Source organism: Hemicordylus capensis, chromosome 4, assembly GCF_027244095.1.
Source record: "Hemicordylus capensis ecotype Gifberg chromosome 4, rHemCap1.1.pri, whole genome shotgun sequence".
Taxonomy (NCBI): domain Eukaryota; kingdom Metazoa; phylum Chordata; class Lepidosauria; order Squamata; family Cordylidae; genus Hemicordylus; species Hemicordylus capensis.
Window position 1 is genome coordinate 239,616,602 of NC_069660.1, and position 26,315 is coordinate 239,642,916.

Genomic DNA, 26,315 nt, shown 5'->3' on the forward strand with positions numbered 1-26,315 from the left:
CTGCTTTGCCAGTAGGAGCACAGACAGATTGTTTCCTCTGCTAAAGCAAAACAGAAAGTATCAGATACATCAGATATTCCTTGGTGGTGCAGATTAGTTTTTGAAACCCTTTTAGAAGCTGATTAGTTAGGATTTGAGGGGTAAGAAGGGGATTACAACATGGAATTATTCCCTACAGACTTGTTTCCCGAATCACCTGATGATTGCCAATTGGGAGTTAATTTCATAAACAAAATAAACAAAATAAAAATCTAGATGTGTGTCTGTATGGGGAAAGGGGAATATACATATCTAGCAAAAATACTGCTCACACAGGCACGCAAACACGGCGGTGAAATGAAAAGATACAAGTGTAACAGCCAAACATACATTAGGCTGACCAAACAGAATATCTTATGAAACAGCATGGACACTCTGCTATAGATTTAATGTAATCATTATGAGGCAATTAATGGATGACATGTACAAATAGAGGCACTGCATTCCAGTTGATAGTATGATACTAGCATCCCAGAATACAAAGACATACTATACCACACCCAAATCTTAATATTCTGTTCTGTGGTACTGCTCTGCATTAGGGACATGAATCACATCTGGGGGAAAGAATAAACTTTAAAGGAAGCAATTATTTTTGTGACATATTTCTTATTTGTTCTTTAAATGTATGTCATTTCTTCTTTAAACAAGAATCCAAACTCGGTTCAAGTGACAAGGAGAGCACCCAAGACAGGGTTCTTCATTGTAGGGCCTGGGGGCCAGTGGGGCCCTAAGAACCCAATGTGTGAAGCTCTGGCCAAAGCTGAATACTCTGCAGAGTCCCGCTGGCACTACGTGCAGATGTCATTCTCACCATGCAGTGTTGTGCTTTGCCCCGCTCTAAGGAAATTTCCTTTAAGGAAAATTGAGCCCCTACACCACCTTGGGAGACATGCACAGAGTACTTTCCTCCCACAGAGTTAAAGACAGGGCATCTCTCTTAAAGAACTCTCCTAGCACTGAGAAAAGGGCAGTTCTGTGTGGAGGTTGACACAGGGAAATGGTGCTCACATTGATTTTTGTTTGTTTGTTAATGTGGCCACTGCTTTAAAAAGAGTGGAAATTACTGACCTAAGAAGTAGGTGTGGAAATAAGTGCTCCCACACCTCTTAGGGAGCACCAAATGTGGGCTCTGTACTGGAAGTTTTCAAACAGGGATACTGTACAGATTCCTGTACTGAGTAGGGTATTGGACTGGAAGACTTTTACTTTATTACCTTTTATTCTTGTCCTTCCTTCAAAGAACTTGGTTCCCCCCCCCACATTTTATCTTTACAACAACACTGTTAGGTAGGTTATGCTGAGAAACAGTGACTGTCCCAAATCTATCCAGTTAGGCGCATGAGTGAGCAGGAATTTGAATCCAGGTTTTCCTAATCCAAGTCCAATGCTCTGTTTACTACACCACAGTTCCATATTAACAAATAGGGATGTGCACGGAACTGGCGGGGGCTGGTTCGACGGTGGGTGTGTATGTGTGTGTCTGCCTTTAAGGGTGGGGGAGGATGCAATTACTCCCCTGCCACATTTTCCCCACCGGCACTCGATTTCCTAAAAGTCTGTTGAGGCGGCAGCCTACCTCCCTGCCGGAAATATTCAGCGGGCCTGTGGGCGGTGGGCGCACGTTGCACTCACACATCGGGTATGTGCGCGTGATGTGCGCGCTGAGTACTTTCGGCTACATCCAGTAAAGGGGGCAACGGGGCAGCAGGGAGGTACGCTGCAGTCCCGATGGACTTTTAGGAGAGCCGGCGGGGAAAACTTGGCGAGAAGGGTGAGTGCATCCTCCCACGTCCTTAAAGGCAGACACACACACCTCGCTGTTAAACCTTCGAGCCAGCCAGTGTTCAAACCTGTTCAGAGATCCATAAAGGGGCCTCCGAACAGGTTCGTGCACATCCCTATTAACAAATGGTCTATCGTTGAAAACATCCTTTGCAAAGATTATGTTGCCCTGAGCAACATAAGAATGCCTCTTGCCTACAGTAGTTTTGCAGCTGCAATAGCTTTGCATCCTTGAAAAATACTCTTGGGGCTTCTTAGTTAATGGTTTTCCAGTTCTCACCATCAAGTGTTACAATGCGGCCTTAACTAACAAAATAAAAAATAAAAAATGCAGGCACAGTATACCAGAGGCATGGGTTGCTTATATACCCAAAGTTAGGTTGAAACTCTATTTTAGAAGGCATTTCTTGATCTTTTTCTATACGGATACTGTCAGAATCATATGAGAGAGGTCAACACCCGTTGGTCATCAGATAAGTACTACTGCCAAAGGGCATAACTGCAAGAGATTATTAGAATTAGATGAAGCTGGAAACAAAGTAATGAAGTTTGAGCAGAGGGCTGAGATGAGCTGAAGGTAAGACACAGGACAAGGAAAGGATATGAAATCAGACCAAAGTCAAGATCAAGGCTGTGGTGCTGCACTGAATTTTCATGAAGTTTGTTTCTTTTCTTGTCATATAAAGTGGGTAAAAAGTCATTTGAAAATCCTGCTACCTTAGTGGTCTTTCACTTTTTTTCTCATGTCAATTTGGAGCTACAATATACAGTACTGCTGACATGACACCAGTTTTAGGCCAGCCTTCTTGTTCACTGCATTATACAGCTACAAAAGGTATAACTAACTGCATGGGCATATCTGCATGATGACGTCATAGTGCTTTGCAGCACAATCCAATCAGGTTATGTGACATCATAGAGAGTAAATTAAGTCCTCCTGTTGTCCTCAGTCTGAGGAGGAAGAAAGAAGCAATATATCCCTATTGGACAGGCAACTGGACAATATTGCCAGTCTTGCCATACTCACTGGTTTCTTCATTGCTCATCAGTGTTGCATGGCGAGGTTTTCACCTCACTCATCCATAGTTTTGCTTAGTTATGAATAACCACTTCAAGGAAATGCAGTGTTGATGGCCAATATCCATATTGAGATGTGTATCCATCTGCATTGTATTACTTTCCGTTGTTTCACATACATTTGAATATGGATATAAATGTACATCCCACCTCCATTTTGTCCCAACTAGTCAACAATGCATGTTTAGAAAGGGAGATGGAGAATCAGTTTGGTTGCCTTAGGACAGAAGTTGTGTTCCCTCTTCTCCCAGATTCCTTCACCTTCCAAAGTTCCACATATTTTCACCAAGAAGTGTGTGTGTGGGGGGGAATCACTGAAAAGGAGGATACATTTTGTGTCCCCTCCCCAAATTGGCTCAAAGAACACAGTAACGCAGTAGCAATTAGAGTGTCTAAAGCAGGCTTATAAGATTTATGGTACCCATTCACAGAAAAAATACAGGGTTTTTTGCTGTTGATGCAGCAGCAATCAAATAGCATAGAAATTATGCTAGCAGGAGTCAGAATATATATTGATTTATCAGGATGAGAGCATACAACATTAACATACATTAATTACTGGATTAGTGTTGCAAATAAGGCCCTCTGTTAGAAAAATAATGCAAAGTCTGCTATGCAGTTTCCCCAGATTTCCTTTATTTAAAGAGATAGTCCTCAAGAAACTTCCTGTATTTCAGAACAGTGTAACTCCACATGTTATAATGGAGTTTATATTTACATTCAGGAGTTTCAGAATTTTGAAATTTTGATGCAACAACCCTCCTACCCAGGGTCACACAGAGCAGAAATTCAAATCTTGCTTATAACTATGGAAATAAGATGCAAAGTATTTTTTAAAAAAAATTCTACGTGTTCAACATATTTATTTGTTTATTTCACTTTGATAACTAGAAAACTTGACTTTTGAAACACAGATTTCAGAGGTATCATTTTAAAAAAAAAATTAACTTCAGGCCATACATTTTCTGTGAGACATTAGTTTACTATCATTAGTTTATGAATTACTAACAAAGTTGATATATTTTTATGGGGCTGTGTGTCAGTTTGTACCACAGATGTTATGCGCATTTTAGATGTCATAGAAATTACACTGCTGTGCTCAAGGAAATGCATGTTTGCTCCAATAACTTGTTTTTCCCCTTTCATCTCCATAATAATAAGAAAAAACCAGTCTTTGTGGCACAGTCTTATTTGGATTATGAACCACTGATTGACCAGGCCCTGCAAAAAAACCCATATGCCATCTCTGTTGCCACATCCTGGTTCACATGCTGTGCAGGATAATGTGGACAGTTTAGCACCACCCACCCTGCTGCGAGTGTGAAAAACACGGTACATGGTGTTGTGGAACAGCCCCATTCTGCTGCAAGTGAAAATTGTACTACCACAGTTGTGTGTCATGATGTGCTTGTAGCATCATGCAAACTTCAATTGTGCAATTTTAAGTTGCAGTGGAACAGGGCTATTGTGCAAGACAGTGGGCAATGTTTTACACACTCACAGTGGCTCAGGCAGTGCTGAACCATCCGCCTTACCCTGCCCAGCATGTGAGCCACTGTTCTTATCTTTCATACGTTTTAGCTTCATGGCCTTTTGGACTAGTGTATACATTTTCCTCTGCCTCCATGCGTGTCTGTGTATTTTATATCTACATCTGCATCCAGGTATGTAAATATATGCCAAATGAAGATAACACTTTATGCAACTAATAAAGTGGGCTCTTATCTATAAAAGCTTATACTACAATAAATCTGTTAACCTTTAAGGTGTCACAAAGACAGTGGCTGACATTCTCCTTCCACCGAGCACCTGCAACCAAGTGAGGCACGCATGCACTGACTACACTGGCACTTCAGCAGCATGGGTGCTTATGCAGGGGGGTGGGGAGTGGGATTTCCTCTCCCTTCCCCAGGAGTGCTCTGTGAAATCCACAAAACTGTGTGACCAACAGGGACATATTCATAGCTTTCACCGAGAGCTTCCAGGGGAAGGGGAGATCAGTGAAAATCACCCACTCACCCTGACTGGATTCACTCGTAGCCGCTGCACATGTGCTTCCTTTGATTGCATATATGCTGTCTTAGTAAAGAAGCCAATCTCCCTTTCTTTTCTTTTTTTCTTTTAACTGCAACAAATTAACATGGCTACCCCTCTGGAAATGACTGAAGTGTTTACTTGAAACAGACAAACCCAGGTTTATTGGCTTCAGCTATCTTTGTTTAAAAATTTGTACTAAAATAATTCAGCTTTTTAACACAGAGGCATTTTATGGGCAATTGCACTGAAATGCTTCCATCAAATTTTCATACATAATTTGAAATCAGTTCTGAGTTGGAAAGACTTCAATCAGAAAATGAATTCTTGTGATTACAAAGGCACATGGCCAGCTTTCATAAGCCCAGAAAAATTGGCTCTGTCCTGGGACTCCTTGAGGAACTAGAAGAACAGATTACAGTATCCCCAGAGCCTCTCATTAGGCAGGGTGGAAAACAGTGATGCTTAGGAAGTCTAAACATGATTTCTGAATGTTTCATAGGCATCATAGCTAACACTGAATTAGCAGTAAGACTTGTTGCACAGGGTGGATTCAGACATGCAAGGCTTTTTGTAGTAAACGTTGCCTTGCAGAACCAGGAAGAACCATATTGCAAAGGTTGGAATCAAGCAGAATTAAACTGTCTGAAGAGGCTTCTCAAGTGATGAACCACTATACAATGCACCATCCACAGGGGCAGCCCTAGGATAAATAGCACTCTGGGCAATGAGTACCTTCGCCCCCTGCCAGTTAGTTTATCTGCATTGCCAAGGTGTGTTGTTTGGATAGGTTTGAAAAACCTGGTAGTGTAACGGGCCTGGTTACTGTTCCCAGGCTTTCCCAGCAATGCCCATGGAAAGGGCCCAGAGCTCTCTCTCAGCAATTTGCTGTTTTGCTACCAGCACTCTCTTGCTCCAGTTTGAAGAACCCATTGAAGTCTCACAGGCCATCTGCAGCTTCACTACAGAGAGTACACTCTACAAACAATGGTCCACCAAGACAAGCTCAGTGCTCCCTTGATATAGGCACCTTGGGTAACTGCCTGGCTTACCTACTTCTAAGGCCAGCCCTGATCAGCCATACTTTGTCCTTCATGAGTGACAATTGTATTACCCACCGTTAAGAAGCTTTTCTCTTTTCTCATGGAAAGAGAAGATATATTTGGAAAGAAAAGTGGACAGGTTTCCTTTTTAGCCTACTTTCCTTAAGGAAAGTAAGCTTATGAGATCACCCAGTGTGTGCACTCTCTCTCTCTCTCTTTCTCTTTCGTCCGTGTCCCTATCCCTATCAACTTCGCAATGCTTGTACCAATTTGGACCTCAATGGTGTAGTTTGTGATGACGTCATACACCCCAGTTCCAGATGGTGGATGCATGAATATCTGAGGCAGAAGTGGGCTAACTTATGAAGATGGTCATTATCAATTAAGATTACAGTGGGGAAAAAGTAGGCAGGTTAGTTCTTACCAGAACTTCTTGTTATAATAGCTTTAGGTAACTCATGTTGCCACTGGGTGAAGTATTATACTACATTGTTAGAGGATACATACAAACACTGAGTCAACCGTGAGAAAAGTCAGTTGAAACTTTCAGAAGCACTGGTGCTTCTCTTCTTGTACTGGTGCTTCATTGGTGAGGCTGTCAGCCGCTATCCTTTACAACAGTTATTTGAACAATTATCACAGAAGTCCCAATGTAACAGAATACAGTTTTGGAACTCTTGACTTTGGCTACTGGGTATCATTACTGTAACAGCAAGTGAACACTAAACTATTTACATTTTGCACACTAAATATGTTGATAAAGCAGTCTCGGTATCGCACTGACAACTTTCTTATCAGTTCCTTCCTATATTTTTCATGTGATTGGAACAGGTTTGCATCTATGCTATCTTTTAGCATTTATGCAGACTGTCACCACCAGCAGAAGATAGTCTGTTCCCATTATCAGTCTGCATTATTCACTAACAGTAGCTATTTATTTGCACTACATGTGGATAAACATACTTAGTGTATATACTCCCACTGGGAGAGGGATTTCTGAAAGAGAATACTACTATTTGACCTGGTGGTTTATTGTAACAAGAAGGGTGTGTGTGTGTGTGTGTGTGTGTGTGTGTGTGTGCGTGCGTGCGTGCCGGGGGGGGGGAGCTGAACAGTTCTTGTGCGGGGGGGGGAAGGGTGATGACAAAAGAGCAGTTTCTGTGCCAATTCCATATCCTCTTAACATTTTCTTGTAACTATACTGTTTTATAGACGAAACTGCCACAGCAAAAATGACAAATACAACACATAAAAGAACAAAAAGGGGCAATAAATCACAAGTGACACTGCAGGCTATTAAAATGCATTCAGCTGGTGTTGCAGGAAGGAGAGCACTTTCCATTCACTTTACATTCTGCTGTGCAGAATAAGGAGAATCAGAATCTTTGAACCACCCATGTAACAAATGCTAGAGCACTAATTGAAGTAGATATACCAGCAATAGGGCTGGTGACAAAGGAAAGGTTGGCAGCTGATGGGGGATATCGATCAAAATACTTTATCAAACATAGCTGAGATACTGGATGTGATCAAATGAAAACAACTGGGAGTGGCTCTACACTTTACATAGCAACCATGTTTGCTTGGGTACCAGAAACAATCACACACATGAACGCCAATGTTCCTTATTAAACACCAATCAACATGTTATTGAGGATTCTGATGGTTGTGGTTGTGTCTTCTCAATGTGTATACACAAATGTTTTAAGGATAGACATCCATAATTTTGACTTTACATGTTTGTTGTGAAAAACACTAATGTATTCTAAGGCAAGCATGATTCCTGAGTAAGATCTAAAGCTGCTCGAAGATTATTCAGAGCCAAAACACATGTGATGCTACACATATTATGTATACTTCTTTTCTTTTTCTAGACACCAAAAGGAGCTTCCCTTCTGGGGCTATTAGTAGCTTTGGGGGTGGAATTTAAATCACAACCAGGATGTGAAGGGGAGAGTTAAATTACTTCCTATGCCAATCCTCCTCACACTGCGACTATTTTTTGTTTTCAAAAATGCAAATACGAATGACAACGAACCACTTCTGTGTCTGGTTTGACCCTAGTCCTAATCAGACATTATGTTAAAGACTAGTACAACAAGTGTACAGTGTAGAGAGGTATAGATATGTACACAAGTACAGTTATTCACATGTTCTATTGTGCACAGGTTCAGCAGTACACTTTTTAACTGTACCATGCATTTGACAGGCCTGTACCTAGGTTCACTTTAAAAATGAACACAGGTACAGTCTTTCATACAAAAACATGTATGTACAGACATCTATACACTCATATAACTGATATGATGCACTCATATACACTCATGCCCCTGCTAACTAGGCAAAGAGGCACCTTTTTAATGTGGTGATTCTCTTTATTTAGCAGGGGGAGAGTAACTGGCCCTATCCACCCCCAGCACAGTACCTCCAGTGACTGTTGCTGGTGTCATGTTTCTTTTTAGATTGTGAGCCCTTTGGGGACAGGGATCCATCTTATTTATTTGTTGTTTCTCTGTGTAAACTGCCCTGAGCTATTTTTGGAAGGGCAGTATAGAAATTGAATAAATAATAAATAATAATAATAACAATAACACAATATCTTAAGTGGTTTCTTGAGATGCAAGAATCAAGGAATTCTGAGTTGCGGTTTCAGATCCAAACAATTACGACAGAGATAAAAGGAACATGATTGAATAGTTTGTCAAATAAGAACATAGAAATGAAATTAAAATGTAGGTAGGGAATACAATTATATATCACCATGTACTGCAGAATTTAATCATCTCCATACAATCTCTAGGTGAGAACAGCAGAAGTGGTTCTTGTGACAGAACTGGTGGATAAATCCTATATATACCTGGCATACATTACAGAGACCTGGTTGGATGATGGTGAGGATGTAAATCTTTCCCAACTGTGTCTCCAGGTGCTGCATCAGCCGAGGCAAGGTGGACAGGGAGCATTGTTCCCTCTAACAGGGATTCCTAGATGTTGTGGACTACAACTCCCATAATCCCCAAGCAAAAGCCATTGCAGCTGGGGATTCTGGGAGTTGTAGTCAACAACAACTGGGAATCCCTGTTAAAGGGAACACTGGCAGGGAGCTGGAGTTTTTTTGGTCCATCAGGAGACCATCCCCTTCACTAGTTGCACTGTCTGCCATTCTGATCATTTTGAATACCTGCATGTGGTATTGGGATTGCGAGACAAAGTTGGGATTCTTTTACTGTACCACCCACCCTGCTGCCTAACAGTCTCCCTGTCCAAACTGCTCGAGGTGGTCCTGGATGTGGCACTGAGGGCCCCGAGGCTGTTAGTCTTGGGGCATTTTAATCTCCATGCTGAGGCAGCCTCATTTGGTTCAGCTTGGGGCTTCATGTCCTCCATGATGACCATGGGCTTGTCTCAAATGATATATGGTCCAACACATGTGGCAGGACATACGCTTTCTTTGGTATTTGGTTCATCAGTGGACAATGGTACTCTGTAGCTTGTCCAAAAGGCTTTAATACCATTGTCATGGCTGGATCACAATGTGGTACATAGACTAGAAATAGATCCCGTACACCTCTGCAAGGGTGAGGGACCAGTGAGGATGGTCAGTCCTCAGAAGTTTATGGATTCCTGATGGCTCTGGGAGACTTCCCTGCTGAAAGAACAGACAATCCTGTTGATGCCTTGGCCTCCCTCTCATATGATAGGAAGAGTCGAGCAATTGACATGGTTGTGCCTAAGTGTCCTCTCCCAACCCACCGAGCTCAAGCAGCCTCCTGTTATACAGGAGCACTGGCAGAAAACTCAGGGTGAACATGATTGAACACAGACTAGAATCAATATTAGGGCCTACTCTGTGGTGGTGATGGTGGCAAAGAAATCTTACTTTACCACCACCACTGTGTCAGCTCAATGTCATCCAGCAGAGCTCTTTTGAGTGGTTCATGGGCTACTAGGTAAGTGGCCCAAAGATCATCAAATCGAACCTTCGTCAGCCTTCTGTGACCAATTTGCATTACATCTTGCAGATAAAATCATTCATATTCATGCTAATTTGGATGCTAAGATTTTTGCAGAACCAGAACTGAATGTTGCCAATGTACCATCTGGTCCTATTAGATTGGATATCTTTCAGATTGTGTTGCCTAAGGAGGAAGACAGGCTGCTCGGAAGACTGAGACCTAACCACACGTGTACACGATCATTGCCCTTCATGGGTGGGAGGCAGTGGATGTCCTGAACTGCAGGCTGTTCTGGACTGGATGGGGGCAAACAAACTAGAACTTAATCCAGATAAGACGGAAGTGCTCTGGGTCAACAAAATGGATTATATGAGTCGTGAGAAAAATCTGGTCTTGGATGGTGTCACACTTCTCCTGAAAGACCAATTTGGCAGCTTGGTGGTGCTTCTGGACCCAATGCTGTCCTTAAGAGTCACAGGTGGCAGAAGTGCTTTTTACCAGCTATAGCTCGGATGCCACCTGTGACTCTACCTGGAGAAGTCAGACCTGACTTCAGTCACTCATGCACTAGTAACATCTAGATGGGATTACTGCAATGCACTTTATGTGGAGCTGCCCTTAAAGAGAGTTTGGAAGCTTCAGCTGGTCCAGAATGGTGTTGCAAGGGTGGTGCTAGACACTTTTCAGTGCTATTACACCCATCCTGAGGCAGCTCCATTGGCTTCCAGAATTTGCTTCCAGGCTAAATTCAAAGTGCTGGGTTTGACCTTTAAAGCTCTACATGGTGTAGGGCTGGGGTATTTATTGGACCTCATTCACTCATATAATTCTGCCAGGGCCCCTTGCTCGTCATCTCCATACCTGATCACGGCCCCACCACTGATTGAAATTTTTTAAAATTTAAAAACTTACTTGTTTAGAAAGGCTCTTTAATGTGTTTTACTACAGCCTGATGAGTTTTTAAATTTTTAATTGGGGTTGTTTTAATTCTACATTGTGATTTATTTTATTTTAAATTTTATATTACTTTTATTGTTTTATTGTTGTGAGCTGCCCCAAGCAGTATTGTACTGGAGGCACGGGATATAAATATTTTAAATAAATATAAATAATTAAATAATACTATCAGGGGTACTTAAATGTAGTCTGGTCATTTGGTTTAAATGGGTAGTGGATTAGGTTACCTAAAACATACATTAACTTGAGAAAGATGCAGTCAAATATCATAGGACAATGTGCGAGTTGATGGTTTAGCACTGTTTGTAAGAAAAAAATGTAAAATTGTTATTGTTAAAAAGATGTTTTTAATTTATTTTCAGGATATTATATATACATTTGCTTATCAATTCTGCTGGTTTCAGCTAATGATTCTGCTGTGTAGCTGACTAAGCTGGAGAGCTGCCTCAGCAACAAACCATGTGGTACTAATTTAGATAATGTTTCACTAAAGGTGCTTAGCAGCTACTGCCTGCCACTTCAAGCAGAAAATTCACTCTTTTAATATACAAGAGGGAAAGAGAATTGCAGAAAGAAAAAGTAGTCTTGCAAGCTACTTGCAGACAGGGAATTGGGGATGCACATGTTCTTCCACAGTATGGTGGTGGGGCAGGTGGAATTTCCCACCTGGCACTGAAACGTCTCCTTACACAAAGATATTCTACACAGCTAGAATGGGATTCTATTTTATTTTAGTTCAGCAGGAAAATTGTATAGAAATGTGCACTGTGCAGCCATACAGTAATATATTTTATTGACCCAACAATGTGATATGCAAAAAATATATGAAATGAGTGGAATTTCACAGCCAGCATTTTCTTTCTCTAAAGCAACTGCTAACTGGTTTCTTCAAGAAACATTTTCTTTAAATGTTTTGCAACCACTGCCATTGCCTAAAGAAACCTGCCAGGTCAGATTTCCAGTGCTAGGAGGGTTACAAAAGATTCACTCCTATACCTCTGTTGATGGAGAACCTTGGACAGAGAGAGATAAGTGCAGTCTCAAAAATAAACACGTTTGACAAACCTAAACTCAGAATCCTTCAAGCACCCCTAAGAAGTACTGAACATCACCCAGAGACTCATACCTGTGCAAATGAAAGAATTTACACAAAGGGGGGGGGGAGTGATTATTGCTGATACTTCCTTCCCTCTTCAGCCCTCTGTGCATCCTGAAAATATGACCCTGGAGGGCACTCTGGAACATATTTGGAGTGGGGCTGCAGAAGGAAGGGAGAACTGGCAGAAATCGTCCCTCCCCCCTTTGCACAACTGGAACATCTTACACAAGAATATAATCGAAACATCACAAATTTCTCATCTAATATTGAATATCTCTGGATACCCATTTGAATTCTTATCCCCTATGCCATTCTCCATATTGATATTTAGATCCACCTCATGTAATGATGCTAATAATTTTGGAGATGTCAGTATAATAGAAGGACAACTCTAGGTTATCATATTGTAATGAAACACATTTTACATTCTGAAGGACTAGGGGATGCTGTGGTCATCTGCCAGGTTTGATATGCAATACAGATATTCCACTTCGGCTGATGTGGACAGGTATCCTCACCCTTCCTTATGTTTCATTATTTCTGATCACTTTTCATTGGTTAAGAGATCCATATTGGTGGCTTAATGGACAGAGCCTTATACATGTTATTCAGAGAAGAAAATGTGGTTGGTTGTAAAACATTTTGTGTAGATTTGTGTACAGAGGCTGCTAAGGACAGTGGTGAAACTGGCATGCTTTTTTCTGCAGCAAGCCTGGAGAAGTTCCTTCATTGCAAAGGTGAACTTACAAGAGATTTAAGTCTTTTGACACAAGTTAGTCAGCTTTATGTTTGCAGTGTGGCTAGGGATTATGGGAGTGGTAGTTCAGTAACAGCTAGAGGGCCAGGTTTGCCCACCTTTTATCTAATCTATTATACAAATGGAGAAGTCTTTTCACCATAGGAGTGTAAAATGTACCTGTGGTTTTAAAATCCTTGACCATTTCACCTCTACAGTGAAGGGACTTCTCCCCACTTCAAAGACGGGAAAAGCTTGTTCATTGCATCGTCTTTTGTAGCCTTTGCGAAGGGATTAGATAATAAACCATTAGTACTGAGCTTTCCAGGAATGGTGGCTGGATGCTCATACTGTGCAAGCAACTGGTGAGGGAACCCTTCCAGGTTTTTCAGGGGCAAAGCATACATGCACACATTTGTGGAAACTGTTTGGAAATTGTGATGTATGAGATGCTACAAAGAGTTTCCAAGGATATTTGAACCTATGAGGTGTAACAAAGAAAATTTGCACAAACAAAAGAACAAATTTGATCTCTCTCTACAAACAATGAACCACACTTCCTTTCTTGCAGTTGTTTGCAACCCCCTCAAATGGTTGCATGAGTCTTTTTGCATTGCATGAGTTTTAAAAAATCTCATGTTAACAAAGATTTTTTTATTGAATTCTCAGCTTGACTTGAATATCCCGAAACGAATAATGATCAGAACGGTTCATTAAATTTGTTAATTAAGTTTAGCTTGGTGAATTATGTATTTCATATTGTACTTTTCTCTTTTTATCTCCATTACAACTCTATGTAATGAAATATGTACTTAGTTCTACGTATGCTTACATTTTATGTTACATAACTACATTCAGAGTATTAATGGAAAAATATTGGTACAGTTTTTCATATAAGAAAATTCTTACCTTACCTTATAAGTCATACGTTGGGTGTTTATGTATTAGTGACATATCCTGGTTTTTTTAAAATCCAGAAGACTGAGCTATAGCTAAATATTATATGTATACACTAAAGACCTGAAAAATATATTAACTGCAGTAAAGCTAGGACAGACAAAATTATTTATAACATTAAGCTTGAAAGGGATCACCCCAAATCCAAACACACAATGCAACATGCAGTGGAATTGTTTTGCAGACATGGATAGACGTGTCCTAATGCTTTGGCATCCAGCAGATTGATTAGCAGATGTAAGAGCTAAGCTACAAATATTCTGCAATGTAGTAAACAAACTGCAAGGAAAGAATGATGAGGATGTGGAGGGAAAACAAGCCCAAAAAGCAAGGTGAAAATGGGTAAGATGACTTGTCTATACTTGAGTGTCTGACCTGTTAGTTGGTCGTCGCCTGCAGCAGGGGCGATGCGAATGTATGGTGTTGTAAGCTGAGTCACGATTATCGCAGCTAAGGCAAAGGAGAATTTCCAGGTCAGCATGCATGAGGGAAAAAAAGCCAGACTGAAGCTAAGCTAGCAAGAAACAATCTGTTCAAATTCTATTGTTTCAATTCCTTATAGAAAAAGAAAGAAAAAGAAAGAAAGAAAGAAAGAAAGAAAGAAAGAAAGAAAGAAAGAAAGAAAGAAAGAAAGAAAGAAAGATAGATAGATGTTAGGATTGAGTTACACTGCTAAATGTGGTTCACAATGGTACACAACCATGTAAATAAAGGTTAATGTGAACTGAGTAGTACACATGGTTAGCTGGCAGCCATTTCTGTGATCATGGCTCTTGGGGGTGGGACACACACCACAATAAAAATTGGCTGCTGGCCAATCATTTATACAGTACAATTCTCACTAATCTTTCTCCCTCCAGTTGTGTATTCATATACATGGGGCAGATTCAGAAGATCCACTACAAGTAAGGTGGAGGGAATCAGGGGTTCCCAGTGACTGCATGTTCCTGGCGTGAGCCGGTACTTCCACTCATTTCTATGTCATCTGAACCCACCAGTTTTGGGTTCCCTCTCACCACCCCAAATCTGTAACCTACATTTGAAATAAGGTGGAGGATGCCGGGTGGTAGAGGGAACCTGCCTTTGACAACCCAACATTGGCAGGTTCATATGACATGGAAATGAATGGAAATGCCTGGTTCACATCAGGAGTGTGAGCTTGCCAGGAACCTCTGGTTCTCTCCACCTTACTTACAATGAGTCGTCCAAACCAGCCCATGATTAAGTGAAGGGATTTAGCAAAGTGAATCATCCTAATTTATTCTGTGATAGTTACTGATGAGCCCTTTATGACACCTTCTTTCAAAATAGAAATGAACAAATAAATTAAATTCTAAACACACTATGTAAAATATCTAATAATAGATTAGCTCAACTGGACTGAATCTGCATTTCTGAGGACCAGACTACATATTATGTTAAGCATGTAATTAGAGCTGACATACCTAACATTTCCCTGCTAAATAAAAGCCATGGAGATCCTGATCTGCCTCCCAGGGAGGGAGCTTTAGTCCCTTACCCCTGCCATAACCCCAATTCAGATTTGGACCACATGTGGCCATTTCCTCTGGGAAGGAAGCTCTTGTTGATGCCACTGGGAGGTATTCTCAAAGGAAAAATAGCAGCTAACGGCAACCTAATCCAGACTGGAACTGTGGTAGCGCAAAGGGTTAAAGGCATCCTCCCCCATGACATCCAGATTGGGGGCTCCATGGCTTCTGCTTGGAAGACAAAGTTAAGCACATCAGCTTGATGTCCATCAAATAATGTGTAGTTTGACCCTCAGACAAGGATCTTAAAGCCACAAATGGAACTACCCCTAGGTTCAACCCATCTCCAGTGCTGAATGAACTTCTCAGTTTTATCTAATATCAATATCTGAAATATCTATATCTGAAAGAATACATTGATCTTTATTTATTTTATAGAAGATCACAACACATTTTCAATTTTAAAAAGCTAAATTTGCAGATTATTTTAATCCCCGTTTTAATAATTCACATAATTCCTTGTATACATCAAAATAAGAGTCTCTTTCTGAGCTATCTAATATGCTGCAGTGAGATTCCTGTAGATGAAAAGAAATGAAAACTAGCTTGTTGTGAATTATTCACATTAAGGTTTTTGAATTTGAGGCAGAATTTAACAATTTAGAGGAGGAAAAACATTACAAAGCAGGAGATTAGATTAAATCTAAGGCTTGACTTGCTGGGTCTTTTCAAAAATGACCTAGAAGCTTTAATTAATAGGAACTTGGTAGTCTCACACCTAAATGCTGCCTAGATGGAGTAGCTAAACATGGAAACTATGTCGCTATTCCTACAGTTTCATCTTGGTATTAGAACAAGGGATTGTAACTTTTCAAATTAACCTTGTAAGACACCAAGGTGGATTATATCACATTTGAGAAGGAAAAAATAAAACTTTGGTACCGGTGTTCGGCAACTTCATGATCCAGGTCGGACTCAACCTTAATGAGTGTGTTATTCACCTGAGGTGTGTCATTCACCACTGCCTTGTAATATTGTTTAAAACTGCAGTTATACTAACATGGATATTGCCAATCACTATTGCATGGGAAACTGAAAGTACTATGCTGCTGCTGTTAATATTTACCCTACAAAAATGTGTAAGGTAACATACAAAATACGATACCCTACAAAATGATGTTGTAATAATGTAATCACTCTCTATGTGTCTATAGATGCTTAGACCATAGTCAATTATTTCAATTTCTTGAGGGGAAGGAGCATAGAGGCTGAACACACATTAAACCTATTAACAAGACTCAAGCTACCTGGGTTACCAGAGGCAACTTGTGTTGTCTGGAGCGCCGAGAGCCCTGTGACCCTGGCTGCTCCAGTCCTGGGTAGCCCAGCAGTTCTACCCAGGGCTTCACCAAGGCTTCATCAATAGGTGATCGTGTGCATGATCACCCTGGGTAACTGGGCTCCCTACTGGCCTGCCGCCATCCTCAGCAGTGAGCCAGGGGGACAGCACGACCATGCGGAATGGCTGCAATACTATGAGCAGTCGCTCCACTGCTTGTGCACTGCATTCTGACTTCGTGCAAGACGTAGTGCGAGCTTTCCCCCTCCCTCTGGCACTTTCCCCTCCCGCTGGCACTTTGCCAATCATTGCCCTGGCACACGCATGGGTGCATGATTGGCGAAGTTCTGTGTTTCTGTTTATCATCTGTTGGGAGGCAGGTAGGAGCCTGCCTCACCGCTCACCCTCCCCACCACCCGGGTAAGAGGTCGTGTGAACAACCTTAATATCTTTTCTATGCATGCTTGCACTTCTGCATCAATTGTGCCGCATCTAATTTGTTCTACAGAAAACCTTTGCGCAACAGCTCATCTCAACAAATTCCATTTTTTTAAAGTGCAATGATGTGATCCTCTTGTGCTAGCACAACCTTGCGCATTATGTAAGTGAGTCATTAGGATGTCAGTCTCTCAAGATGTTTGCTTTCCCCCCTTTCTCAAATGGGATATGAATCACTCTGGTTCCTTCCAAGGGTTAAGTCATCCAAAGATAATAGTTGTCATGCAAAATGATGTCCATTTATTGAGATATTGAAAATTAATCTAATATATTACAACCAATAATGAAATATGCTTCATTTTTGGAGAATTCAAGTGATATCCATCACATATTTGGAATTTTGTTTGTTTTCTTAAACACACATTCTGTATTATGTCTGGCTTTTACTTCTGGTCATTTTTCTTGCTTGTGATTAACTCTTTAGATTCCTATGTATGATTGTCCCCCCGCCCCATCTTTCACTTATGATACTAACTAATTTCTACTTGAGAAAATCTTCCAATACAAAGGAAGGTAATAAAAAAGTTCATGCCTGTAGTTAATAGTCATCTATTTGCAACACTTTCTAACAAGGCACTAAGTATTTTCAAAAATAAGAATGATTCACAGGAGTCACCATGGGAAGCACTCTAAATTTTAAACTCAGATGGAACCTGCTTTTGAGACTTTCCATCAATAATAGGTACCCATCCCTCCTTAAATTTGTCTGTATACTGATTTGATGTTTATAGCCTGAGAAGGATCACAGTAAACGCAGTTCCTTTCATAAATACAAGATGGTTGAACAATGCCTTGCAGGACTATGAGCAGAGGGTTACTGGTGTTTTACATTTATGATGTATTTTCAATTTACTAAATCATTAAACATGCCATATGCATTATGTTAAGGAATGCAATTTTTAAACCTCAAAATGTTTAAAAGGTCAGTTCTAGCATGCCACATCTGGGAAATGGAGCAAAGAAAGAAAAGGGGAAATTAAGGAAAGGGATCATATGAAAGCTTGTAAATTTACATAGAACAGCCTGGGTGCAGTTAGATATGTGGCAATGAGTGAGGAAAGGAGATTATCTGCCATCTGCAGACAATTAAGCTCAAAACTGCTGCAGCATAATATTTTGAAATATCTCTATGCAACACTGAAGCACTGTTGCTACAGGATTTAAAATAGGCATAATAACCCTTTTCTCTTACAACTGATGAAGAATTTTCTAGTCTTGCAAGATCAAAACAATAGACACAGTCCCCTGTGGTCGGAGGGGGAGGGGAGGAGTTGAAAGAGATGTAGGAACAGCCCCAGTAAGAAAGGAATGAAAATGGGGGTGGGGAGAATAGAAACATCTCTTATGATTTTAGAAATGGAACCTGTGGATCTTTCAGACATGTATTCTGATTACAGAAATAAACTTGTGCTACTCTATTATTTGCAGGAACATTATCTACTGCTTAAATCACATTATATTGGTACAGGTGGACCTCGTTATCCATGCGGGTTCTGTTCTCACCTACAACCACATATAATGAAACCATGGATAACGAGATCTTGAATGGGAATTGGGGGTTAGGTTCCTTGGGGTCAAAAAAGATGGGAGGAAGCAGAAATAAATGAAATAACATACTGTGCCATGCTCTCCCAGTCTGAAACTGTCACAGCAATGCCCCCAAACCCCCAATTTTGCCAATTTTCCATGAAAAATCATGGGGGATTGTTTTTGGTTTTTTTAAAAGAAAGAGCCACAAAATGGCTCCATTAAGCAAAATGGTGGCTGGAAATGATCTCATGGGTAATTTTGGCCACCCAGGATCTGTGGATAGGCAAATTTTAACTATTTTTGTATCCACAAATAATGGGGTCAGGTCTCCATTGCCCAACTGCGGATATCTGAAACTATGAGTGCAAGGCCACAGTTAACGAGGGCCACCAGCACAGGATTTATCCATGATATTATGTGTGGTGGTGATTATAATGATGATACAGACTAAAGGGTCCAGCAGTGTTATGAAAAGGTTTGATGCAATACCCAAGTTTACTATTAGTCCATAATGCTAGCCCAAATAGTAACCTAAGTCCAGAGTGGAGTCAGTCTGAGTTATAACTCTCTAATTATATGTTCTGGTCTGCATTTCATTGGTTCTATTCTTAAAACAAGGTAAAACAATACTTCTGTAATCAAAGAAGAGTATAACTTTAATACAGACCAGCACAGTATTTAAAATCTATTTGCTTCACAATCATCACTAGCAAATCCTCCCCACTCCCTTTTTTTTTTTTTTTGGTGGGTACAACTTACCAGATCTAAACTGTGGGTCTGAAATGTAAAATTTAAGTGTTTGCTGTGGACTGCAATTACAGAGAGTGGCAGATTTATTTATTTATTTAAAATATTTGCATACCATCCAAAACGCAAGTCTCTGGGCAGTTTACAGCAAAACAAAAATGACAAATAAAAAGGTTAAAACTTTACAAGAATTAAAATTTAAAATGTTAGCACTATTAAAAACACAATTAAAATAATATCTAATTAAAAGCCTGGCTGAACAAAATGCATCTTAACTGCTTTTTAAAATGTTGTAAGAGATGGGGAGGCTCTTATTTCATCAGGAAATGTGTTCCAAAGCCTCGGGGCAGCCATGGAGAAGGCCTGTCCCTGAGTAGCCACCAGACAAGCTGGTAGCAACTGCAGATTAATCTCTCCTGATGATCTCGATGGGCAGAGTGGTTCATAGCCAAGAAGGAGTTCTCTTAAATACCCAGGGACTTAGCCGTTTAGGGCTTTATAGGTTATAACCAAAACCTTGTATTTTACCCAGAAACTTATCGGCAACCAGTGTAGAACTTTTAAGATAGGAGTAATATGGTCTCTCCGAGATGACCCAGAGACCAACCTGGCTGCTGCATTCTGGACCAACTGCAGTTTCCGGATGATGTACAAAGGCAGCCCCACATAGAGTGCATTGCAGTAATTAAGTCTGGAGGTGACCAGCAGATGTACTACTGTTCTGAGGTCATTTATCTCAAGAAACGGATGCACCTGGCGTATCAGCCAAAGCTGTTAAAAGACATCTCTGGCCACTGCCTCAACCTGGGACACCAGGAAGAGGGGTGTGTCCAGAAACACCCCCAGACTGCATATCTGTTCCTTCTGGGGAAGTATGACCCCATCCAGAACTGGCAGATCAAAATCATCTCCTGAGTTCTGACCCTTCACAATAAGAATCTTTTCTGGATTCACCTCAGCTTGTTATCTTTCATCCAGCCCATCACTGCCTATTTGAATTGTCTATTTTATGATATTAATATAAAATCAGCATTGAGGAGAAATTAATGCATGCATTACCTAACATTCCAAGGCATTCTAGAAAGAAAGCCTTTCCTGTCAAAATGCATGCCACTTGTTTTCTGTATGGTCCACAGATGTAGGGAGGCTCCAGTGATAAAGCTAGAAACTTGGCTTGATTGAAATTGATCTTAGCAAGCTATCCTATTTTTGAAAATAGGAAAATAGCTTGAGTGGCGCAGTGAAGAAATGCTTGACTAACAAGCAGAAGGTTGCCAGTTTGAATCCCCGCTGGTACTATATCGGGCAGCAGTGATATAGGCAGATGCTGAAAGGCATCATCTCACACTGCATGGGAGGAGGCAATGGTAAACCCCTCCTGTATTCTATCAAAGAAAAACCACAGGGCTCTGTGGTCGCCAGGAGTCGACACTGACTCGACGGCATACTTTATCTTTACTTTATCTTGGATTTTTTTTGAGCCCAATTTCTGCATTTTGACCCTATTGCACTCCTGATTATATGATGGGGAGCCGATGGGTCAAAATGTCTTCCTCAACCCCCAGGAAACTTGTCAGCTGTTAGCCATCTATCAGACTTATCTATCAGAGTTATAATTGGTTTTGTAAACCACCCAGAGATGCAAGTTTTGGGAGGTATAGAAATATTTTAAATAAAATAATAAAATCCTGCTGCCTTGAAGGCTGCAATAGCAGGCATGAATACGAATATGATTAATATGTATATACCACTCTTCAACAAAAGTTCCCAAAGCGGTTTACATAATATAAATAAATAAAATGACTCCCTGTCCCCAAAGGTCTCACAGTCTAAAAAATAAACATAAGGTCAGCACCAACAACAGCCACTGGAGGGATACTGTGCAGGGGATGGATGCCATTCCTAACCCTATTTCCAGGCACTATGGGGAACATAGTTTTCACATGTGCCTGAGTTGAACACATGAGCCTAACTTATACTGAGTCAGAGCACAGTCTATCTAGCTCTGTATTATCTGTGACAGGCAGCAGAATTCCAGGTTTCAGAGAGGGTCTTTCTCAGCCATACCTGGAGATGGCAGGGATTAAACATGGGACCTTCTCTGTGTAGAACATGAGCTCCGCCACTGAGCTATGGCTGCAACTCTCATTCTGGAGATCAAGTGCTTTGGATGCTAAATGTCCCAATGTTCCTTGTGTCTGTAATACTGCTGGCACATTTATGACTTTTTAAAGATGAAATTAATTCAAACTCTACAAGTTACAGTAGACGTTATAGCAGGAGTAGACTGCTCCACATGCAGTTCATTCAGAAACAATATATCTTGCTGCACAAAACTCCATCCTTCATTAATGTATTTAATGGGTTATTATCATTATTCATCTTTTTGCCTCACTCTCCTGCTCCATTGTTGTATGACTGACCATATCAGGATGGAGGTATGAAGGAAGACAGATGTGGGGTACTGGCAATATAAAAATAAAGTATAAAGATAGAGTTATTTACACGCTTAAAATAAACATGTTCTAATTGTTGACTGCCTCACTTAAATTAACATCATTGCCCTTGTGCTGCTTTCCATAATTAAACTTATAGTATCTCAACTTGGAGTTACTAATCAGAAAGCACAGAACATGTATATCGGTTTGTGTGTTTTTGTCTGTACCAGGTCTGCTCAACTTGGGGCCCAGCTGTTTTTGGACTACAACTCTCATAATCCCTAGAAACAGTGGCAAATAGCCAGGGATTATAGGAATTGTAGGCCAACATCTGCAAGAGGACTGAAGCTGAGCAGCCCTGGTCTGCACTCTTGATTCTGAAACTTTAACTCCTTCCCCGCCACTCAAATTTAAACAGATAAGTAACATTTATCTCTTTAAAATTACTCAGAATGGGTTCCAAAGAACCCATACAAGTAAAGAAAAGTGCACACTTCCAGTATGAGCTCGTATTTCTACTCATTTCTGTTTTGTCTGAACTCACCAATGTCAAGTTGCCAGTGACAGGTTCCTGCCCGCCAGGTCTTCATAACCTACATCTGAATTTGGGCAGAGGATGCTGGGTGGCAAGCAGAAACTGACATTGGCAGATTTGGACAACAAGGAAAAGAATGGAATAGGGGTGTGCAGAACTGGTTTGATTCAAACTGGCCCGGCCCACTTAGACCAGTTCGAGCTCGAATCGGACTGGCCCTCCAGAAAAGGGGGCTGGTATGAGTTCGAGACAAACTGGGCCTGGTTTGAATCAAACTGGTTCGGCTATGCTTGCAAAGGGGGATCTGGTAAGAAGGCGGCACCGCGGTGGCGGCAACTCTGGCACAACCCTCCGTGTGGAGGCCGGAACTGTGCACCTTTTAAACTAGGGAATCACCTTTGCATGTAAAGGGGAATCCTTCTCAGATTCCCCTTAAGAAGCAAGGCACTTGAACTGGGTCAAACCAGGCCACACCAGTTCGACCCTGGTTCGAGTGCATGAACTGGTTTGTGGACTAGTAGCTTGGTTTGAACTTGATTTGAATTTGAACCAAACCATTGTGGATGGTTCCATGCATACCCTTAGAGTGGAAGTATCAGTTCACTCTGGGAGTGCTCACTTGCCAGAAACCTCCAGTTCCTTCCAACATACTTGCAGTGGGTCATCTGAACCCACCCTAAGAGTGTTGTGTGCTGATATTCAGACAAGAGAAAGGGAAAAGGGTTATCTCTCAAATCAGGACTCAAACCTTGCTTGGAAGAATCTAAAGTCAATGACTCACAACACTACAACTACGAGGAAAAGTGAGGTGGGGGAAGGTGCAGTCAGGTGACACAAGAGATGACATGTAATTTATCAGCAGCACCTAAAGGTAGGTTCTGCCATATCCAATCTGCTTGGCAACTTTATTCCAGATCAGCTGCTGGTCTGGCATCACTTACATGTTTTACCACATCTGGTCTCAAATCCACCTCTTTTACTTGTCTTTGAGTTGATACCAGAAAAACATTTGGCTTTGTCTCTAAATTTTACTAATTGGAGCACACTTAATAACCTGCTTGCTAACAGCAAATTCAATTCCAGTACTGCTAATCATTGGTGTACTCAAAGCAATTCTATTTTAAGTCTATGCTCCTCCTTGTATCCCTTTTAATGGGTCGAACAACTGCAGCTATTTAAACTGAAGAAAACTGGCATGTGTCATAAGTACGTATGCTATGTACTATGTATGTACTGCAGATTAGATAGTTAGGGAAATCAATATATCATATACATATTTTCATAAAGGCAATGTTCTTTAAAACAAATAATGATTTGCAGATTCCCTAAAAGTTTTGAATCTTACCAAATGTGCAGCTTGGAGAATTCTTGTTTCTAGTGCCTCACAGGGTGTCTCTTTGAATACACCACAGACTTTTCAAAGATTCCACAAAGTGCTCACAAATATACTTTCGCAACATAAAATGAACTGGCATATGTTTTAAATAAAAGTTGAATCTCTTTCTTTCCCTTTCCCTAAGAGGCTACTTTGAAGTTATCTGTTGCTATGGTAGCTATTTCATTGCAGAAAATACCCTCTCTTTTTCAAAACAAAAAGAGTAAAAAAAGTTCAGCCAATGAAACGTTGAAACAAATGGTTGAATAACTTCTAAGGATTTGAAGCCCAGATTGTCAAGTGATGTTAACAAGTTAATCTATTTATAATAAATTGGTCCAAATTCTCTCTCCTCCCTTTATAGTTCATTTTAAAAATGCCAGAACAAAAAAGATCCTAAGTCCACATGACCAGAAATGAGATGTTGACCGAAGAAACATCACTTGTGTTCTGGCAAGTAAACTTTAGAGTGAATTCAACTTTCCACATGTAGACCATATACTTTTATCATATCATCACTTAGAACACCAAAAATTAAATAATCCTGTATATTATTTTTAAAAATGAATAAAAACAGTATCATCATGCTGACAAGAGTATACTGCATGATACGATTACATGAAATACGTAGTGCTTGTGTCAACAAAACAGTCTGAGGAATGCTAATAATGATTTAGGGAAATTACTCTAGCTGCAATGCAGAACACTGTGTGGATGGCTCTGAGAGCTAAGAAGGGCTTTTGATTCTTTTTTCCTTTAGAGCAGTTTCCCAACATTACTTGACAAACCGCTTTTGGAACTTTGGGGAGTTACAAAACTGGTATGCAATATGGCTTAGAGAACTGCTATTAGAAGTGGGAGGAAGAGCAAGCAGCCCTAATATAACTGCATACGTCTTTCTAAGTGCCTAAAGCAGTTGTCAGGATCATAGTCTCTTAAACAAGCTTGTTTACAATGTTTCAAACACTGTTTTTTATAAAGAAAAAAAAGAGACAGTCAATTTTCTTTTGTAGATGGTCAGAGTCTTTTAGGAAAATTATATGCATTAGATTAGATTAGATGTGTGCCATAGGTACATCTGTTTCCCACCCCCCACCCCCGCCAAGTAAACCACTTTCAGAACTTTTTTATTGAAAAGCAATACTCCTACTATGTAAATAATAGTAGGAGTAGGCATGTTAAGTACCATCTCTTGGGTATACAGTACATTTTAAAAAGCAAAAGTCTTTCTTCACAAATGAAGAAAAAATTATAGTGAGGCAAATTTTCATGAGCTTGCCCTATTAGGAAAACAGTTACATCCTTTCTGAAGATGTTCAGACATCAGTTCTGTTGAACCTCAATAAGAAGGGAACTCCAAAATTAGGAAGCAATCAAAATAATATAACTCTCAGACACATACTCTTGTTCACAATGGGAAGATGATGAACTCTGCAGACGTTAGAGTCCTCAATAGAAAGAGGTGGTGTCTTAGTTACATACGTCCCAAAGTGGAGCTTTGAAAGTCAAAACCATCTTCTAAAGCCCTATTTCTTTCTGTTTTAAATTCACCTTGAATTATGCTTAGAAGATTACAGGAGGCCATTGCAGACACTGGAAGACTGATATAATGTGATCCTGGCTTCTTACTCATAGTAGATAGACCCCCAGGTGATGATTCCAAACTACCTTTATACAGTATAGACCAATGTTTCCCAAACTGGGAGCCTCCAGATGTTGCTGAACTACAAATCCCATCAGCCCCAGCTACAATTTATTGTGGCTGGGGATGATGGGAGCTGTAGTTCAGCAACATCTGGAGGCTCCCAGTTTGGTAAATACTGGTATAGACTATCCTACAATAGTTTGCCACCTTAAGTGGTGCAGCGGGGAAATGCTTGACTAACAAGCAGAAGGTTGCCGGTTCGAATCCCCGCTGGTACTATACCGGGCAGCAGTGATATAGGAAGATGCTGAAAGGCATCATCTCATACTGCGTTGGAGGAGGCAATGGTAAACCCCTCCTATATTATACTAAAGAAAATCACAGGGCTCTGTGGGCACCACGAGTAGAAATCGACTTGATGGCACACTTTACTTTACTTACTTACAATAGTTCACTTGTAAGGTTACAAGGACACACATGGCGGCCATCAGATCACTAGCAATCTCCTACTTGTACTACTGGCAGTCCTGCTCAGAGAAGGAACTCAAGTAAACTCTCAGTACTAGAATGAGCAAGAGGAAGGACAAATGAAATCTATGCTTTCTGGAGCAGATGTCCAGGAGCCCCAATAGATATCACTGTTATAGATCATGAATATGAAAACTTCCCTGCAGTTTTCTTTTACAAAAATAACTAAAGAAATTAAGAATATAATTTTCTACTTTATAAGAAAACCTTCTATTTTATAAGCTCTTCAACTTATGTGTACAAACTGTGTGTTTGCAATTATTGGCTGTTCTATGGCCAAGTGTCTTTTATATCAACCAAAATATGTATCATTACATCATGCAAAAAACAATCAGAAAAAGGAGCTGTTCATGTAATAAGCTAAAAAAGCATTCATAATACATTCATGGGCTGACATCCAGACTAAGTTACTCAACAGTTCTACTCAGGAGTTACTTAATTTCACTAGGAATACTTAATTTCATTAGGATTACTTGAGAGTAATTTAGTCTGGATGTAAATCATGGT

General features: G+C 40.4%; 1 protein-coding gene across 13 annotated transcripts in view; it reads right to left on the bottom strand.

Annotated features, from left to right (window-relative positions):
• PTPRM (protein tyrosine phosphatase receptor type M) overlaps window positions 1–26,315 on the bottom strand; it is a 665,945-nt gene that overhangs the window by 223,241 nt on the left and 416,389 nt on the right. For 7 of the 13 annotated variants that reach the window (XM_053243122.1, XM_053243114.1, XM_053243112.1 and 4 more), the window contains one exon: window positions 14,059–14,133. The exons of the other annotated variants lie outside the window; for them this stretch is intronic. In XM_053243122.1, the coding sequence (XP_053099097.1) occupies window positions 14,059–14,133 (75 nt within the window). The remainder of the gene's footprint in view (window positions 1–14,058; window positions 14,134–26,315) is intronic. 13 annotated transcript variants of the gene reach the window in all.